Source organism: Nannospalax galili, unplaced genomic scaffold (genome assembly GCF_000622305.1).
Source record: "Nannospalax galili isolate Female #2095 unplaced genomic scaffold, S.galili_v1.0 scaffold209, whole genome shotgun sequence".
Classification (NCBI taxonomy): Eukaryota; Metazoa; Chordata; class Mammalia; order Rodentia; family Spalacidae; genus Nannospalax; species Nannospalax galili.
The window spans coordinates 1,471,696-1,492,033 of record NW_008360319.1 but is presented as its reverse complement, the minus strand read 5'-3'; the positions used below and the strand labels follow the sequence as shown (position 1 = coordinate 1,492,033).

The 20,338-nt window shown below is 42.3% G+C and overlaps 1 protein-coding gene across 2 annotated transcripts in view; it reads left to right on the top strand.

Annotated features, from left to right (window-relative positions):
* The window catches only part of Atp5f1c (ATP synthase F1 subunit gamma), a 21,101-nt gene extending 3,736 nt beyond the window's left edge, over positions 1-17,365 (top strand). The window contains exons 2-10 of one of the 2 annotated variants that reach the window (XM_008825122.2): positions 3,894-3,928; positions 4,491-4,622; positions 10,588-10,792; positions 11,008-11,151; positions 11,236-11,300; positions 13,454-13,609; positions 13,958-14,054; positions 16,583-16,619; positions 17,226-17,365. In XM_008825122.2, coding sequence (XP_008823344.1) covers positions 3,894-3,928; positions 4,491-4,622; positions 10,588-10,792; positions 11,008-11,151; positions 11,236-11,300; positions 13,454-13,609; positions 13,958-14,054; positions 16,583-16,589 — 841 coding nt within the window. In that variant the 3' untranslated portion in view covers positions 16,590-16,619; positions 17,226-17,365. The remainder of the gene's footprint in view (positions 1-3,893; positions 3,929-4,490; positions 4,623-10,587; positions 10,793-11,007; positions 11,152-11,235; positions 11,301-13,453; positions 13,610-13,957; positions 14,055-16,582; positions 16,620-17,225) is intronic. The other variant, XM_029559683.1, reaches the window with a different exon arrangement.
* The last annotated feature ends 2,973 nt before the right edge of the window (positions 17,366-20,338 follow it).

Sequence of the window (20,338 nt, the reverse complement as noted above, 5' to 3'; positions counted from 1 at the left end):
GTCTTTTTGAGACAGGATCAGGATCCCCCTATAGCCCCAGCTGGCCTGGAACTCACTATGTAGACCAGACTAGCCTGGAACTCACAGAGATCCACCTGCCTCTGCCTCCCAAGTAGTGGGACTAAAAGCATGCACCAGCACACCTGGCTATGCTTTAACTATGAAGTTTTACAATCTTTTCTTAACTTCAAAATCCAGTTGTTTGTAGCTGGTAGTAATTGGCCCTTCTTATTTCTGGTTTTTACATCTAAAGTTGGAACACATTATGCTATTTCATGTAAGAGTTGGCACCAAGGATTTAGGTATCCAAAAAGGGACCTGAACCAAACCACATGGTTGAAAAAGTTTGCTTTTATGTACATTCACCTTATGTCCTGCAACCTTGCTGTAACTGTTTATTGGTTCTAGGATTTGTGATCCTCCTGTCTCTACCCCTCATGGTGCTGGGGTTGCAAATGCTAGCAGCCATTTGTTATTTTAGGCATATGAGTATAATGCCTACATGCATGTAAATGCACCCTTGCTGTGCATTGCTCACAGAGGTCAGAAGAGGGTGTCAGCTCCCCTGGAACTGGAGTTAACAAATGGTTGTTAGCTGCCATGTGGGTGCTGGGAACCAAACCTGAGTCCTCTGTAAGAGCAGTCAGTGCTCTTTAACTGCTGACCACTCTCTCTAGCCCCACAGTAAGCATTTTATATAGGTGATAGAGATTCAAACTCAGGCCCTCATGCTTGACAGCAAGAGCTCCTACCCTCTAAGCATCTCCTCAGACCCAAAGATTTATCCGCCCCACTCCCGATTCTTTGAGAATTTACACATAGACCATCATTGTGCCATCTCTAGGTAATTTTTTCTTTTTTCTTGGCTTTGCACATTAGTTGTGACTTCTGTGTTGAACAATAGTAGTGAGAGGGGAGGACATCTTGTTTCATCCCATCTTGAGGGAAGAGCTTAAGCCTGACATCATTGAATCAGGTGTGCATAAATGTTCACTGTCAGGTTGAGGAGGTTGTCTGCTCCATGTTTACTTAGACTGTTGTGAATCAGTGTAAGATTCAATTTGTTGCTTCTTCTCCCCTGTTGGTAGTATGATTTTTCCTCTTAAACTGTTGGTGTGGCAATTTTTTTTTTAAAAAAACTTTAAATGGGCATTGCCTTCCTGCCATAAAGTCCCACCCAGTCATGGTATAGAGTTCTTAATATTGCTGTTGGGTTTAAGTTGCTAATATACATTTTGTTGAGAATTTTTACATCTTTGTTCATGAAAGATGTTGGGGTTTTTTGGTTTTTTTAGTTTTTTTTTTTACCTTTTTGAGACAGAGTCTTCCTGTAGCCCCAGCAGGCCTAGAACTTGCTATGTAGACCAGGCTAGCCTTGAACTCACAGAGCTTCACCTGCCTCTGCCTCCCAACTGCCGGGACTAAAGGTGTACACTGCCATGCCGGGGAGTGTTGGTCTCTTAGTATTTATTTCTTATGCATTTATCTAGTTTCAGTATTGGGTTAATACTTGCTTTGTAGAATTAGAAAGTTTTTCCCTCTGCCTCTAATTTTACCTGTCATTGTTGACTGTGTTTTTATTTGGTTTCTTTGGTTGGTTTTAGGTTGGTTATGGTTCTTAGTGTCATCTACCATCTCTACTGACTGATGGTCTTCAATTTTTGTATCTGCACTCTCATAACTTTTTCCCCCTAGACATGTCCACCTAGCTCCTACTCTTTCTGGCTGTGTCTCACTCAGCATTCAATACCTCCCAGGAGTGTACCCCTACCCTATTGTTTCTCTATTGGTTATGATAATAAGGCCCACTCAGGTCATTGAATTCAAACCCTTGGGATCAGTCTTACTGTTTCTCTGTCCTGAGGATTTGCACTCGTGTCTAGTCTCGTTGATTTGCCACATTACATTTCAGGTAGCCACTATGTCTCCATGTAGATATCCCTAGACAACATAATTTCTTTCTGTATCTTGAATGCAGCATGTAGCCACCATGTCTCCATGTACATCAGTATTCCAACTCACTTCACAACAATGCCTGTTGCCATTGGAAAACTGATTGTGGTCTGATAGACATTTTTCCATTAACCATCTGCTTTCTGATCGGATTTGAGACCCAATCCACAGGAGGGGATTCACCTCTGGTACTATAAACCTGGTCAAAAGCCTGTGGCTAGGGAGGTCATAGGGCCCAGCGGAAAAGCTTCTGCTGTGCTAAATGGGTATGATACCCCTGGCAAATTGCCTTTAAATATCTGGGTGCTTCTCTATAGATTCGTGCTGCTGCCAGCTTTGCTCAGGGAAGCTTCTTGCAGTGGAGCAGTTAACCACAGACTCATACAACTGGACAGGATGCTGAGAATTTTTAAAACTATAGCATGCCCAAAGGGATCATCACATCCCTACTACCCCCTCCATGACTCAGGGAGCATCTCCAAAGAGGAGTGTAAGGGCCAGGTATCAAGCAGAGTGTGGTAGGAGGCTATCTTCTGGGCACGACATCACTCTTGGATCCTTCAGCAGCTGTGATTACCAATGAAAGACAGGCTGTTGGGGAGGGGGAGGTCCAAGGCCCCGCCTCCCGGAGGGTCTCTTGGCAGCGGAGTTGGGCTTGGGAAGGAGAGAGATTTTCTTCCACCGTACAGCTGTCGACGTGGCCAGTGTTTCCACAGGTAACCCGCCGCCCTGCTCCTGTAAGTGACTGTGACTAAACTCTTTGGAAGTTGGAGGAGGGAGGGAATCAGCAAGAGTGGGAAAGGAGCAGGAGAGGATAAGGGCAGAATGATCAGAATGCATTACAAACAAAATATTTTTATAGAAATAAGAAGGCTTTATTTTAGTGCTCTATGTAGCATTTCTAGTATTATCTTTAGATATATTTGTTTTAACTGTATTTGGTAATTTTATAGCAGAGCAGGAAATCATTAGAATATGAAAATTTTTTTAAATAAAACTATCGGCCAGGCATGGTGGCGTGCGCCTTTAATCCCAGCACTCGGGAGGCAAAGGCAGGTGGATCTCTGAGTTCCAGGCCAGCTGGGGCTACAGGGAGACCCTTTCTCAAAAAGACCAAAAGAATAAATATAAAGTAACTGTGCATCAATACATGGGGTCAGTTGATGTGACTGATGTGAAGAAAAAAAAAAATTTGGTCTTTCTGAGACAGGATCTCCCTGTAGTTCCAGTCGGCTGGCCTTGAACTCAGAGCAATCCACCTGCCTCTGCCTCTGCCTCCCAAGTCTTGGGATTAAAGGTGTGTACCACCATGCCAGGCAACATGAGGTATTTTTAAAGGTTGCTGTGCACCATGGAAGTCAGCTTGTGTTTTCAGTTTAAACTTGGGTTTTAGTTATGTTAGACAGCCTCACAAAGGGAAGAACTTTACTATCTTGAAAATAACACAGATACTTGGAAGTGGAGGTAGGTGTTACTGAGTGCCATCGAATCTTCAATGGGAGGGCTGTGCTGAGAGTTAGGATTGTAGGGTATTTGAACTGGAATATAAATATGTAAACAATTCTATTAGATATTCAGAGTCCTACATTTGATCAATTGTTTTATGGTGTATTTAAGCATTAACTCCAAAAATTCTTTAAAAAGCTACTTTAAATGAAAAAAAAAAAAAAAAAAAACTTGGGCTGGGGCAATGACTCAGCCATTAAGAGCCCTGACTGCTCTTGCAGAGGACCCGGGTTCAATTCCCAGCACCCACATGATGGGTATGAACCTTCCTTAACTCCAGTTCCAGGGGAATCCGACGCCCTCTTCTGACCTCTGTGGCATTGCACAGTATGGGTACACTCACATACATGCGGGCAATACACTCATAAAATAAAAATAATAAAATTTTTACAAAAAACAAAAACTAAAATCTTTATGAATTTTTTTATCCTCAGGATCCAAGTTCGAAACATGGCAACTTTGAAAGATAGTAAGTATGTTGTTTGTCTCAATATGTAAATTAAAACAAACTAAATTTTGACAAATAGAAATACTTTTTAAAACATTCCATTTGGGTTGCAAGATGGCTCAGCAGCAGGTAAAGGTGCTGGGACCCACATGGTGGAAAGAGAGAACCAACCTCCACAAGTTGTTCTTTGACCTCATGCATGTGAAAGTTTAGAAAAATGTATATAAGCCACTCTGGCCCGTTGTGTGTTTTTCATACTTGACAAAATTAGTTTACATTGCGTGCATTGGATTTTTTAAGATAGTGTTAAGATGACTCATGAGAATATTTTGTCTTTATTATCGGAAGAAAAAGGCTGTAAGTAGAAAAACTATATACTTGGTGTGTTTGTGTAAAACAATTAAAAATGATATGGAATACGTAAATAAGACCAGTTTTATTGTCAGGTTTCAGGTTTTACTAGCTCAGCATCCTGGTGCTTATTGATGGTCTGCTAGTTTTTCTGTCTTGCCCTTGGAAAGGTTTTTCTCTGAATTCACAAAACTGTAACTCGTTTGACTAACCTAGCGCTTCAATTTTTCAGTCACCAGGCGACTGAAGTCCATCAAAAACATCCAAAAAATTACGAAGTCTATGAAAATGGTAGCAGCGGCAAAATACGCCCGAGCTGAGCGGGAGCTGAAACCAGCTCGAGTGTATGGCATAGGATCGTGGGGTAAGAGAATGTAGCTCACACATTAGGAAGGACTGTTTCACACAAAGAAGGTATACAGATAACTTACCCAGTGCCGACCATAGAACCAGGCCTGTGCTGAGCACCCTTCGTGTATTTGTGTTTGCATGTATGTGCACTTGACACACATAGTCCCACACATCAGAGTCAAGGTACTTGCCAGGGTCACATAAATGAACAATACTTTCTGTTGCGTTTGTTGTGCCACCAAAGCCTGTTTGTTAACTGATGTATGTGACTCAAAAAAGCCTGGGAAACATGGCGCATTAGACAAAATGTTTGATTTCATCCCGTCACCTGTACTGTTATACTGTTAGGACAACAGGGTGGGGATGTACGGTGGGAGGGCAGTGCAGTGGAGTGAAGAGTTGATTGTAACTTGATGTAATCTATTCTTGATTTTTCTTACTATAAAGAAATGTGAGAGTAGAAAATGCAGTAGGTTATCTACCATTTAACCTAAATCTCAGCTCGAGGCCGTGTTTTAAGTTTTAGGCTCTTCCTCTTCCCTGAGTATTTCCATTTTACATAAGTTAGTGCCTGTGGCTCTGTGATGTAAGTTTCCAGCTGGTCCTCCTGCTTCTGCTCTTGTTCCCTCCATCTCCCCTCCCCATGGCTGGATAATTAAGTTGTGGGTGAATTCGTTCTGTCCAGTGTTGTCCATCTCTTCAGTTAGAGTGTGGTTGCTGGGTAATGGCCCTCAGTGGTTCTTCCTACTGCACCTCATTGAGTTCATGACTGCTGATTCCTTCCGCTGTTCTGCATCGTGGTGGTTTCCACTCACATGCCTTCTTGACTGGCCTCAAAGCATCTCATCCCCAATGGCACTTCTGTATCACTTCCTGAAGTTTCCTTCTCTCATGTCATTATGTTAAGGAGGTTTCTTGTTTTGTATCTTGAAGGAAAAGATTGAGTGAAGAGACACAGAGTATAGGCAGAAGTTGATTCGGCAAAGTGAGCACCCGCAGAGAGGCTGGAGTGGACTGTTCCGCTGTTCCGCGGGGCAGTAGCACAATAGCTTCTGTACTGGGGATTGTAAGAAGGTTTTGTTTTGTTTTGTTTTGTTTTTGTCTTTTTGAGACAGGGTCTCCCTGTAGCCCCAGCTGGCCTGGAACTCACTCTGTAGACCAGGCTGGCCTTGAACTCACAGGGATCTGACTGCTTCTGCCTCCCTAGTAGACTCCCAAGTGCTAAGATTAAAGGCATGTGCCACCATGCCCAGCTTTGTAAAGAGATTTTTATGAACATTTTTGAGGTGGTGGCATATTCATGAGGTAAGGTAACTCCTTTTTCTTCCCTAAACCATCATGGACTAGATTTTCCTTTTGGTTTTTATATTTTTTGTTGTTTTGGTTTGTGGTTTTTGTTTTGTTCTTTAGCAGAGCAATGGTAGATTTCTTAAGGGAAAGTGGGGAAAACTCGTGAAAGTGGGAGGGATCCCAAAGGAAGAATGCCGCCTTTGAGAAAAGTCCATAAAGTGGTTGAATCAAACCACAGTGTACATGATGTTTCAATGTGGCCAACGTCCCTTGAGAACACAAGCCTTTTTTATTAGTGTGTATATGTGAGGAATGTTCTGGTCCGGGAGAAACCACCTGTCTCCAGCCTCAAGGATGTTGATGCACAGAGGAGCATTCTGACAGGAAGCATGGTCAGCTAGATACAGCTACAGTTTCCTCATGTTTCACTGCTCTGAGGCTGCTTAGGGTCCATGATTGTTCTTATGGCTGCCTGTTGGTTAAAGCTTTATTGTGAAGGCTGGGCCAGGGTTTAATAACAGTGTCTCAGGCCATGCAAACCGCTTATGCTATCTTTAAGGACTCTTCGCCGCCCAGCTCCACCACTGTCATGTGTGAATATTCAAGTATATCTCTGTGTATGTAATCTCTGTGTGTGTGTGTGTGTGTGTGTGTGTGTGTGTGTGTGTACAAGTATATTTATGTAACCTAACAGCTATGACCTGACAGACACATTGAGTCCTTGTTTTTTATCACTTATGTCCCCTAGCCCCTAGAGCAGTGTGCATTCATAAACATACAAGTGAATGAGGACTTAAAGAAGATGAATCTTAGCCGGGCGTGGTGGCGCACGCCTGTAGTTCCAGCACTCGGGAGGCAGAGGCAGGCGGATCTCTGTGAATTCAAGGCTAGCCTGGTCTACATAGTGAGTTCCATGACAGCTGGGGCTACGGGGAGACCCTGTCTCAAAAAGACAATAAATGATAAATAAATAAATAAATAAGATGAATCTTAGCAGAATCCACACATCAACTTCAAAAGCAAAATTTATTTACAAGTTAAAGATAATGTGTCACTTACCTGTGTATTATATAATAGCATACTTATGCAGTAGATGTAGTGTTGCCTATTACTAGTTTTCTTACTCTTCCAAATCTTTTTAAATATCCATTTAGAATGCTAAAGGAAATTTTAAATGAAGAAATGATAGAGCACGGGCATCAAATGATACGGCTTTTTAAATGCCACATTTAGGGCCAGGAAGATGGCTCAGCTAATAAAGGCACATGCCACCAAGCCTGACAACCTTACTTCAATCCCCACGATGCACAAGGTAGAAAGAACCAACTCCCACGAGGTGTCCTCTTACCTCCAGATATACACTGGCACACATGGGCACATGCACACACACACACACACACACACACACACACACGCGCGCGCGGCACGCGCACATACACTAGATAGATGTAATAAAAAAATTTAATGCTGTCACTAAACAGATGCTGTCGTTACCATCTCCCTTAAGTCCTAGCAGTTGTTCCTTGGTTGGTTCATTGGTTGGTTAGCAGGAAAATCTCGGTTAGAGTAGGGATTATATATAGGACTATATCTTGTTTAATTTTATATTCTTGGATACCTAACTTACATGAAATGTGTGCCATGGTGGGCACTCAGTAATTATATCTCAAGGCTGTAGAGATGGCTCAGTGGTTAAGAGCACTGGCTGCTCTTGCAGATGCTCCAGGTTCAGTTCCCAGTACCCACGTGGCAGCTAACAACTGTCCGTAACTCCAGTTCTAGGGGATCCAATGCCCTCTTCTGACCTCCATGGACATTGTATGACATGGGTGCGCTTACATACATGCAGGCAATACACTCATACATAAAAAAATCATTTCGTCTCCTCAGGATGGTGCCCAGGTCCTCTCCTTAGACTAGACTAGAACAAGCAATTGAGCTGTACTCCTGGCCCTACAGTCTTAAATACTGAATTTTCTTACTATTTTGTCAAATCAAAAACTGAAGCTAGGTTAAATTTCAGAAAGAAAGGAACTCCTTAAAAGAAGTACCTTCTAGCTTATTTGTGTGAAAGTCACCTAACTAGTTGCTTTTCTTGTTAAACAAAGAATTCCCCCTCTCAAGTTTATAAGCAAAACATTTTTCACATAATAAAAGAGAAAATGCCTTAGATATCTGATTCGAGTATTTGTGATGAGAACGACAACAGCTTCCAGTTAGCTTCTAAGTCCTTTAAACTGTTAAATACTAAATGGATCATAATTTTAAGTCTTGAAATTTTGGGGACAGGAGTTTTATGCTGTGCAATAAAAAAAAGACATATGTGTTCTCCACTCCCTGAACTTTGAGTTTAGTGTTTCTGCTTTCCAGAGAGCACAGTTAGCTTATAAAATGTGAGGTTTGCCATCCTACATGGTGAAAAAGAAATGGTTTTCTTAAAGTGGGTGACTACAGTAGGTGTGAAGATATACCTTGCAATCCTGCAGTACCCAACTCTTGAAAGCTGCCCTTGAGATTTGGCCAGGCCTTGTTTTCCAAGGGTTAGCCAGTGACTGAGCACAGGTGGGTGCTAAGGCAAAGTGAGGATCTAGAAGTTGCTACCAAACCTTTCTTCCTCCCAACCTTATATCATGGTCTCATAGCCCTTTGGCCTCTCAACTTCTTCCTGTTTCCTCTCACAGGCATTTTATCCAGTAAGATTCAGGTATCTCTAACCCCATGTAATTTTTTCTTTGCCTCTGCGTCTTAGAAAGCCAGGCCAGGAACGTTGGTGAACTAATGTCAAAAATAAATTGGCATCCATTATTTCAATAGCAACAGTTTTTTGTTTTGTTTGTTTTTTTAATTTACTTTATGTGTTTGAGTGTATTGCCTGCACTCCTGTCATGTAATGCCCAAGGAGGTCAGAAGAGGGCTTTGGATCCCCTAGAACTGAAGTTATAGACAGTTGTTAGCCACCATGTGGATGCTGGGACTCAAACCTGGGTCTTCTGCAAGGGCAGCCAGTTCTTTTAACTGGTGAGCCATCTCTCCAGCTCCATCAATAGGAACAGTTTTTGTTGTTGTTGTTGTTGTTTAATTTTACTTATTTTTATTTAATGCGTATGGGTGTATTGCTTGCATGTAGGTGGGTACACCCATGTTGTGCAGTGCCTGCGGAGGTCAGAAGAGAGTGTCAGAGCCCCTGGAACTGGAGTTACAGACAGTTGTTAGCTGCCATGTGGGTGTTGGGACTTGAACCCAGGTCCTCTGCAAGAGCAGCCAGTGGTCTTAACCGCTGAGCCATCTCTCCAGTCCAATAGAAACAGTTTTTGTTTGTTTGTTTGTTTTTGTTTTTTGTCCCCCCCCCCCAGCCATTCCCCACTACTTGCCCTTCTGGTGAATCTAGTCAGCCTATCTAGAGGTCTTTGTTTTAGGAGGATCAGCTGTTCCTTGTCTAATGGTAATCAGTTGTCTGGGGTCTGCTGTTCATTTTCCCAGTTCTATGCTAGGTTACTATCTGGGAATCCCTTTGGCCACCCTGGCCAACAACTCAAAAGAAGGTATCGCCTGTCTGGCATTGTTGCTTGTTATATGTTGAAAGTAGAATGGTGGAATAAAAAGATGAGAATTCCTGCCCTCCCTTTAATTTTTTTTTTTTAAAAAAAAAAAAAAAAAAATTCCTTCCTGTCCCCACACCACCATTAAATCCCATACATGAAAAGAAAAAATTTTAAAAAAAATAAAAAATAAATAAAAAAAAAACAAGAATTTGATGTATGGATTACATGAGAAGCTCAGCAAATATTTGTTTCCTACTTTTTTACTTGTATGTTTGAAGTTTCCATCATCTAGAAATCTGGTGTCTAGCTAAGTAGGTATGTCCTAGTTTGTTTCTTCATTGCTGTGACAAAATACTCTGACCAATACCAAGTTGGGGAGGAAAGGGTTTATTCAGCTTAGATCTCTCAGGTTGTAGTTCATCAGGGAGCCCAAGTTAGGAACTCAGGGCAGGAACCTGGAAGCAGGAGCTGGAGTACAGATCATGGAGGAACGCTGCTTACTAGCTTGCTCCCTTGGCCCCTGCTCAGCCTGCTTTCTTATGCAACACAGGCCCACCTGCCTAGGGGTGGCACCACCCATAGTGGGCTGGGCCCTCCCACATCACTCATCAAGAAGATGCCCTTCAGACATGGCCACAGGCCAGTCCAATAGAGGCAATTCCCCGATTGAGGCCCCCTCAACCCAGATGTGTCAAGTTGACACTAAAGCTAGCCAGCACAAGGTACTTTTATATTCTGTCTTCTGTTTGGTTATCTCTAGGGATTTCTTTTAGGCATAATTTTTTTTTCAGTTGACCATTAGCCAGGTGTCATGGCACATACCTGTAATCCCAACACTCAGGAGGTGGAGGTAGAGGACCTATGTGCAGTTGAGGCCAACCTGGTCTGTGAATTCCAGACCAGCTGCAGCTGCTCAGAAATCCCTGTCTCAAAAAAATATATATATATAGCTGCTAATGATCATTAATATGGTAACCTTTGTGGTTTCCACCCTGTTTGTAAATAGTCCGCAAGTACCTTTGAGTATATTAGTCAAAAGCACCTAAATGAAAGTGCCTAGTGTGAAAGCAGCCCACTGCTTTAGAGAGTACTGCTACATGTAATACAGTTTTCCTTTCAGTGCTCTTTCCCTTTTTTGTTTTTTAGCACTGTATGAAAAGGCTAACATTAAGGGACCTGAGGACAAGAAGAAACACCTCCTCATTGGTGTGTCCTCGGATCGAGGGCTTTGTGGTGCTATTCATTCCTCGGTGGCTAAACAGATGAAGAATGAGGTGGCTTCGCTCACTGCAGCTGGAAAAGAAGTTATGCTTGTTGGAATTGGTGACAAAATCAGGGGCATACTCTATAGGTAAATAGATGTGTGTCTCAGTTTAGTTCTCAGCTCTTTGCAGATGCTGCTAAATGAATAATCGTAATGATGAATGGAACAGCTTCGCTCAGGCACCTGCCTCCACCTACATCCCTTCCCCCAAAAGAACTTGATTCCCGATAATAACTTCCTTCCTTGTTTGCTAATTTCTCTCAACACAAGTATTCCATTAACCTATTTTGTGTTTTCTATAGGACTCATTCTGACCAGTTTCTGGTGTCATTCAAAGACGTGGGGCGAAAGCCCCCTACTTTTGGAGATGCGTCAGTCATCGCCCTTGAATTATTAAATTCTGGATATGAGTTTGATGAAGGCTCTATCATTTTTAATGAGTTCAAGTAAGAAAATTTAGAATTCAGCACTCTTTCGTGTTCGTGATTTTGAATGTCTTATTTTCATATTCATGCTTCTGTCATTTCCAGATCTGTTATCTCCTATAAGACCAAGGAGAAGCCCATCTTTTCTCTCAATACCATCGCATCTGCTGGTGAGTACCTTTCTGTGACGAGTGTTTGGGGTATAGAATGGGGAGATTTGTCCATCTAGGAAATCAGTGCAGTAAGAAGGATGTCCTGTCATAGATGCACAGAATGATTTGGGGGCTATTTGTTATTATTAATGTCTGAAATGGAGTCTCACTCTGTAGCCCAGGCTGGCCTCAGATGTTCATCCTCCTACCTCAGCCTCCCAGGTGGCTAGGATTATAGCTCTGCACCACTTCTCCAGAATTGAGCTGTGTTTTGGTTGGATTTTTGGTTTATTAGTGGTTTGGATTCCCCCCACACACACACACCTCTTTTTTGAGACAGGGTCGCCCTGTAGCCCATGCTGACCTGGAACTTTTTTTGTAAACCAGGCTGGCCTTGAACTCGCAGACATGTGTCTGCCTCTGCCTCCTAGAGCCTGTGAGCCACCATACCCGGCCTGTGGTTTTTGTTGTTTGTTTTGTTTTTTATTTCTTGTGTATAAGTGTCTTGCCTGCATGTCTGTAAGTACACCACGTGCGTATAATGCCCACAGAGGCCAGAAGAGCATGTCAGATTCCCTGGAACTAGAGTTATAGACGGTTGTTACCCACCATGTGTATTAGGTATTGAACCCACAGCAAGTATTTTTAACTGCTGAGCCATCTCTCTAGCCCCCGTGGGTTGGGCTGTTTTTAAGTAGCATCACACATTAATAACTTCCATAATGTCTTAATCCAGTTGTTGACAGCTTCTATGCCGTCCCTTAATTGAACAGATGTCTGTTGCGGATGCAACTGCCTTGCTGGCAGTTAATGTAACATTCTGTTTGCCATCAGTGACCATGCACTCAGAAAGTCTAGAATCGAGGTTTGAAATTTTCATAACTGATGGACATGTTTTTTACTGAACTCTGTTGTCTTACTGTTAGATAAGTCATCTTTGTTCAGTGAAGCATCTTAGAAATAGTATTCTGGAACTGGCTTTATTTTTGTTCTTTCTTCTTTGTATTCTATTTTGAGTTGTGGAGTTTTGGGGTTTTTGTTTTTGTTTTTCGTTTTTTTAGGATTGTATATATTTGTATTTTTTTTCCCTTTAAGACAGAGTTTTAAGCCAGGCGTGGTGACACACTCAGAAGGTAGAGGCAGGCAGATCTCTCTTGAATTCAAGGCCAGCCTGGTCTACATAGTGAGTTCTAGGCTAGCTGGGGCTTCAGGAGACCCTGTCTCAAAAAAACCAAACAAAAAAGATAGTCTTGCTGTATTATGTAGCCCAAGCTGGGTCAGACACACAACTTCCTGCTTCCACTCTCTGTACACCACACCCAGTATAGTTTTTTCTTTTGCAGTGATACACAAAATAGGATTAAAGGTGTGCACTGCCATGCCCAGCTCAGATACACAGACCAGGAATCGAAATCAGGACTGTCTGAAATTCGGTGAAATGCAGCGCTGTTTCACCACGTTAGCCAAACGAATGACTTTGAAATGAGCTGGGAACTTTCCACATTAAAGTCAAACTTCCCGTCGGTGTCCAGTCTCCCAGTCTTCCTTACCTTTGCTTGGAAAGGCATTTTCTCATTCCGCCAGAGCGACACATTCATGTTTGTCTAATAATTCATTTTCTTTAATTTTTTTAATTGGAAAGAAATCATTCTTATTAAGTGCTGTATTTGTTACAAACACTTTCCTGGTGATATTCAGAGGACTTTTTAAAATATATTTTTTTGTTTTATGTGTATGAGTGTATTGCCTGCATGTATGTGAGTGCACCCGTGTCGTGCAATGCCCCGGAGGTCACAAGAGGGCTTCGGATTCCCCTGGAACTGGAGTTAAGGACGGTTCATAGCCACCATGTGAGTGCTGGGAATCGAACCTGGGTCCTCTGCAAGAGCAGCCAGTGCTCTTAATCACTGAGCTATCTTGCCAGCCCCTCAGAGGACTTAAGAAGCATGAAATTTGGTAATTTTAAATTTCAGAGAGAAAATGCCAAATGCTTTGTTTATACATTATATTTTATTGATAATATGCTATCATTGGTTGTGTGGAAATAGATGAAATTTAACAAATTAACTTAAGATGACTTGTGGTTATAACATATTTATATTAGTAAGCTATTTTTGATGACTCCATGTTCGCCTATATTCTTCAAAGAAATTCTTGGCTTGTTCTCACAGACAGCATGAGCATCTATGATGACTTGGATGCTGATGTGCTACAGAATTACCAGGAATACAGTCTGGCCAACCTTATCTACTACTCCCTGAAGGAGTCCACCACCAGTGAGCAGAGTGCCAGGATGACGGCCATGGACAACGCCAGCAAGAACGCATGTAAGCACAGGACCGGGGGAGTGCTGGAGGATGTGCTAGCCACAGCACACACTGGGAAATGGATGTAGGCAGAGCTCCGGGGAACACCAAGAGCCCACACTTCCAGTGGCATAAAAGACCTTAACAGAATATTCTTTGCCTTTGGGGGAAGTGTGTCTTACTTGAATGATAGGCAGAAGATTTGCAAGCACTCTGAAAGCAGCCTGTGGAAATTAAACATAACTTCATAAAATTCTTCTTGGCTTGAGGCCCACTTGAGGATTCCAAACACAACAGAATCTCTTCAATTAAGCAGCAGAAATTTTCTAACTGTAGATTTTGTTGTCTACCCTTTTCTTTTGTTTGTAGCTGAGATGATTGACAAATTGACCTTGACATTCAACCGTACCCGCCAAGCTGTCATCACGAAAGAGTTGATTGAAATCATCTCTGGGGCTGCTGCTCTGTAAGTAGCTGTATATGGTTGTATCACTTACAAAGTCTGCTTTGGAACTTAAGGCCCTTATAAGCCGAGCTTTCTGAGTTACAAGATTGGTTTTAGGATTGATTTTATGTAACTCTGCTATGTGCAAAATATGATGGTACGCACAGTATTAAGCACATGATGTTCTTCAAGATGTTGATCTCTTAGACTGAGAAAAATCCAGAGTGGTTGTGATGAGGGGCAAAATGTGTAACGTGTTATGATTGACTCATTCAATCTTACCTCCTCCTGATTGGTCACCAGACTGTCATTTTACCTGCAAAGTGCCTCTTGAATCTTTCCCCTTTCCATGCCCATCTACTACAGGTTATTATCTCTCCTGAATTATGAAAGGGTTTGCTTAGGCTTTGCCAGAAATGGGGGTGTCTCTGTAGCCCAGTTTGCTTTGTGTTACTGTGATAAAAACCTTCTGACCGAAATCAACTGGGAGGCAAGAGTTTATATCATCCTACATGGATGCAAGGCACAGTTCATCACTGAGGGAAGTCAAGTATGGACTCAGGGTAAGAACCAGAACCTGGAGACAGGAAATGAAGCTAGAGTCCATGGAGGAACACTGCTTGCTGGCTTGCTCCTCTGGCCTGTGCTCAGCTTGCTTTTTCCTATACAACCCAGCATCCCCTGTCCAGGGGTGGCTCCACCCACTGTGAGCTGGGTCCTCCCACATCATCCCAACATCACCTCACAGACATTCCCACAGGCCAATCCGAAGGAGGAAGTTCCCCAATTGAGGTTCCTGCTTCCCAGGGGTATCAAGTTAACTGAAGCTATGCAGCACACACTCTGTTGCCCAATCTGATCTCAAATTCCTAAGCTAAAGCTTAGGAATGTTCTACCTCAGTAGGCGGGATTGTAGGCATGCAACACAGTACCTAGCAATAGATACATTTTGTTAAGTGCCATGTTCTAAGCAATAATGGTGACAGTGTGTTTCCAGAGAGCTCTCTACCTTGACAGAGAAGACAAATAAGAGAATACAGAATTGTAGAAGTGGAAAACTGGCCCAGAGCTTCATTTTAAAGGGTTATAAAAAGACCATTTGGGGCCACAGGCCTAGCTGGTTCTTCACAGAATCAGCCTGCAAAAACAGCTTAGCTTGCTATCTGTGATCCTGTGTTTCCTGGCCATGAGCACACTTTGCAGTTTAAGATCCTATGGTTTCTCTCTTGCTTGAACCTCAGCCACCTTGATCTTTCCAGGTCTTCAAATGTATCATGCTTTTCTTACCTCAAAGGAAGTAAAGCGTGGGCCCTGCCTGAAAAGCCGTTCTTTCCATCTGTCTGTCACTCTCTACCTCCCCAGGGGTGCTAGGGGAGTCCTTTCTTCCAGAAACTGCCCTTCTTAGTTTGAGTGAGATCTCTTTAGCATCCTGGGCTTCACTTTATCTTAGCACTTACATTGTTCTGTTAGGAATTGACTTTGTATTGATCCCTGTCCTTGAGCCTGGGAAGGGACCGTGTCTTAAAACTGCTTGAACCGGCAGAACATGATAGAGGATACAACTGGACCTCATCAGCTTTGCTGTCCTGCGCATGCTGTGCCTTCACCGATTTCCTTCCTGAGCATAGCTTGTTAGGACTAACCCGTCTCTCAGCCTGGTCACTACTGCCTTACGGCAGCAGAGATGAACCTTGCTGTCCAGCTTGGCAGACATGGTTGTGGTTTCCTCTAGCTGGGTCTTTGTTTCCTGCGGCATGGAGAGTAGTACGGGGCTGAGTCGTCGCCGGTCCTTGTTGGTAGTTGTCCTCATTGGCGCTGATGTGTTCTTGGATGTTGAGTGTGAGATGGCCTACGGGGAAAACTGTCTTCTGACAGTCTGAGGGCCAATGAGATCCAAGGACTCTGTGTTCTGTCTCACTTCTAGAAAAGGGAAGTTGAGTACAGGTGTGTAAGGATGCACATTCTGCACAGCTGAGAACCAGGCTTTTTTTTCTTGGGTAGGATGTGGGAGTCCTCACTTAAACTAGCAAAACCAAGGGAAATGAGAAAAGAAGAGTTTGGGACGTAAAACTGAGAATTTAGAAAAATTAATCTAAATAATTAGAAGCTTACTATTAAATCTCTTTTTAAAAAGTTACCTGTGCAGTCCCAACATTGGGTTACTTCTGTGAATGGATTTGCCTGCTCTGTAACCTATGTAACCTATTAGGGATTGTTGTTCAAATTTTAATACAAATATACAAATTCAGCTATTTACTAATAAAATGAAAAGCATGAGTAAATCATATCTTAAATTGCCAGTTTGAAATAATTGCCAATGTGTGCTTTAAAAAAAAAAAACGGGAAAATGTATGTTGTCTTGCATATTTGCATGAACATGTTTTTACTGCTCCTAACTACATTGGAATCTGTAGCTTTTCACATCATTGTTTGGTAAGTATTTATATGCTATACTGAAGGTAATGTAAAGAATGGCGTGTGACTAACTAGCATGGATTGCTTCTTGACCTGCTTGTTTTATTCTTTTTTTCTTCTAATATAATAACCAGGGATTGATGAAAACCAAATTACGTCCTCAGACAAGAGGTAAAGTTACTATACTCTTCCCCTACGCCTTCAGCAAACAAACCTATCCATATATACCCCAAACCAACATAGCAGTAATGCAGTTGTTTCTCTAGATGGGCAGACTGATATATAGTGCAGCCAACTTACAGAACAGTGTCAGATAGGGGCAAAGCTAGAGACAGGCAATGCTAAGTATGGACAGTGCCAGTGGGCTTTTTTTTTATTATTATTTTACATTAAATGTGTTGTAGAGAATGTAGATGTAAGGAAATAAAATATGAGTAGAGAATGAGCCTTATCATGGGAGATTACATGTGAGTCAGTGAAAAGTGACAGTGCTCAGACTTTATGGTCTCAGAGCTCCTTAACATCTGATTTCATAGATTTTCATCTCTCTCATTTTGTTGTGATGCCATGCTTCTTTTGGCCTCTGGAAAACCCCCTACCATGTCCTTATGAGCAAGCATGAAGATAAAACAGCTTTATTAAGACAGTAGTTTTGCCCTCAGAAACGCTATAGAAAGTCCCATAGACTGAAATCTGAGAACCAACGGCATTTTGTTCCATAAATTTAGTTCTTTAAGTTCCATTTAATTTCCACTTGTTCTGTATTCTGTTTTTCAGGTAAAAGGAGGAAAACTAAGCAAGCTGATTTTGTTTATAACTGATTGCTGTCTTTGTCAGAAGAAATTTGGTCCACTGAATTACAAAGACTGCCAGATGTTTGTAAATTATCTTACAATAAACAACTTAAAATGTGAAAACTAGTCTCTTGTTACTATAAATAGTTATAGTTTTCAAAAGGAGGGAATGAAGCCCTGCAGTGGTGGCAGAGCCTTGACACAGTCAAGTTAGAATAACCTGTCAGGCTGACCTTCAAACTACCTAATGTTCAGAAGAGAGAATGGGACCAAGTGTGGAAACAGCTGTGAGCTCAGCACCTTGGAGGCTGAGGCAGACGTACCGATCACAAGTTGTAGACCAGCCTGGGTTACATGAGCTCTGTCTCAAAAATGGGAATGGGGCTATCAGTCACAGCCATGTTTGTCTCATGGGTGTTCAATTTCTACAAGTCCAGCATAGCATCCTGGGTCCTCACAGATTTCCCTGGGCCTTCAGGGGTCTCATTTCCTGTCACACAGTTCAGGTTTAGTGGTACACATCTGAAGACCCTCAAGACCTATGTTCTGAATGTCTGATCTGAGTGTTTAAGAGTTTGTTTCCCTGGGTAAGATTAGGAATTGGTTTCCCTTCTGAATATTGAGGGTATTTATTTTTCTTCTGCCTTCCAAATGACTCCAGGTCTGAAGCCATTTCATCTGTGATGTTTTTCTTTGAAAGCTATTTTCTGTGTAATATTAGGGATCAAACATGGCCTCCTACTGAACTACACCCCTAACCATCCTCATAATTTTGAAAGTTCAACAATGGTCTTGGAGTGATCCTTTTTTTTTTTTTTTTAACTTTAAAAAAAAACTTTTGAAAATCTCATACATGAGTATAAGGTGTTTTGACCAGATCCACGCCCACTTCCTTCCTTCCAACACCTCCCATATCTCCCCATACTTTTTTCTGACAACTTCGTGTTCTCTTTCTTTTTCTTTCTTCTTTCCTCTTTCTTTTTTAATGGGGCTTTTTGCTACTCTAACATTACCCCCCTCTGACAGGTAACCCTAAAATCTTTTAGGGGTTAGATAAAAGCTCCTAAATATTTTTGACATTTTTGGCCTTTGGAACATAGTATGTTGCTAAGAGGCCAAAGACCTTTTGACTTTTAGCCAAGAAATTGGCTACTTTTCTTTGGAGTCTTTTTTTTTTTTTTTTCAAACTCCTACCTCCTATCTTAGTTCAGTGATGATGGTCTTGAAGTGATACCTTTTTTTTAAAAAGGTATACTATTCTTAGTTCATGTGTATGAGTGTAATGCCTGCATGTAGGTAGGTACACCCATGTCATGCAATGCCCATGGAGGTCAGAAGAGGGCGTCGGATACCCTGGAACTGGAGTGCCACCATGCAGGTGCTAAGAATCAAACCTGGGTCCTCTGCAAGAGCAGACAGTGCTCTTAACCACTGAGTCATTTCTCCAACCCCTTGAGTGATCCCTTTTTATACTCTGCAACTTGGGCCTGGCTTACCTGCCAACCCTGGTTCCAGAGGCCTGAAAATCCTTGGTGTGTCCACTTTGCAGGCTCATTTTAGCTCTGTGCTGAGTGAGTAGGCTTGTGGCAGAAGCTTCACTCAGGCGTGAGCTGGTTCAGTCACTAACTTGACTACTGCCCACATAAGTATCTTGAGATCTAAAGATCAGATTCCTCCAAGCTCCTTTCTGGAGAGCATAGGCTTAAAGGTCAGCATCAAGTTGCGTGAGGGGTGGGGAAGTAGCTAAGGTCTCAGCTATAGTTAAAGTCTCATTCTTCTAGAAAACACATGCACTTTCTTTTGACACACAACTGTTAGGTATTTTCTCCAGAGAACAAACCTCTGCTCTGGTTTTTCCCAGGATAGGAGAGAGGCTGTCATTTAGGGGCAAGGCTCTAGCTTTCAAATTGCTAATATTTTCCTCCTGTCCCCTCTCCTGTTCTTTAGGCCCTTGTGAAATTTTTTGGAAGGGAAAAAAAAATTCTCTGGCTGAAGTTTTAGTAGAGGGGAGTCCATAAAATAGGATGTGTGTGTGCCAGCATTAGTATTCTTAAATGCAAACCCAGGGGAACGGTGTAAGAAAGGAGTTAGCTTTAAGCTTGGGCATTCCATGCTTACAGAAATGTACCTAACTACTGGTAGAAGAGGTTCCAGTTTCTCAGCACCTTAAAAGTATTTCATGGTGCTGGAGAGATGCCTCGGCGGTTAAGAGCACTGACTGCTCTTGCAGAGGACTTGGGTTCAATTCCCAGCACGCACATGGTGGCTACACCGTCCTTACATGCTGAAAAATAAAAGTAGGAAAATATTAAAAGATCTTTCTTTTCCATAATTAAATCATTTTGTTTCTATAAGAGTAGAAAGCTGGGGCTGGAGAGATGGCTCAGCAGTTAAGAGCACTGACTGCTCTTGCAGAGGACCCGGGTTCGTTCCCAGCACGCACATGGTGGCTACGAACCGTCCTTAACTCCAGTTCCAGGGGAATCCAAAGCCCTCTTCTGACCTCCACAGCATTGCACGACACAGGTGCACTCACGTACATGCAGGCAATACACTCGTATACATAAAATAAAGATAATAAATTTTTTTAAGTATTTCATCAGCATACCTGGACAAGTCTTTATACATACATTTGTATGAGAATTTCTGCAAACTTAAAATTATTGGTGGTGGGGACTAGGGAGATGACTCAAGTCGTCGTTAAAGTGCTTTCCACACAAGTAGGAGGACCCAAGTTCAGATCCCCAACACAAAAAAACTAAAAGCCTGGCATGGTGGTGCATACCTTTAATCTGAGCACTCAAGAGGCAGAGGCAGGCAGATTTCTGTGAGTTCAAGGCCAGCCCGATCTACATATCAAACTCAAGGCCAGCTGAGGCTACAGAAAAAAAAAAAAAAAAAAAAAAAAAAAAAAAAAAAAGGCTGATTGCAAGACTGGAGAGATGGCTCAGTGGTTGAGAGCACTTGTGGCTCTTGCAGAAGACCTGGGTTGGACTCCAATAGTCCAGAACTGCAGTTCTAAGGGATCCAACACCCTTTTCTGGCCTCCATGGGCACCAGGCACATGCATAGGGTACATTACATGTAGGCCAAACA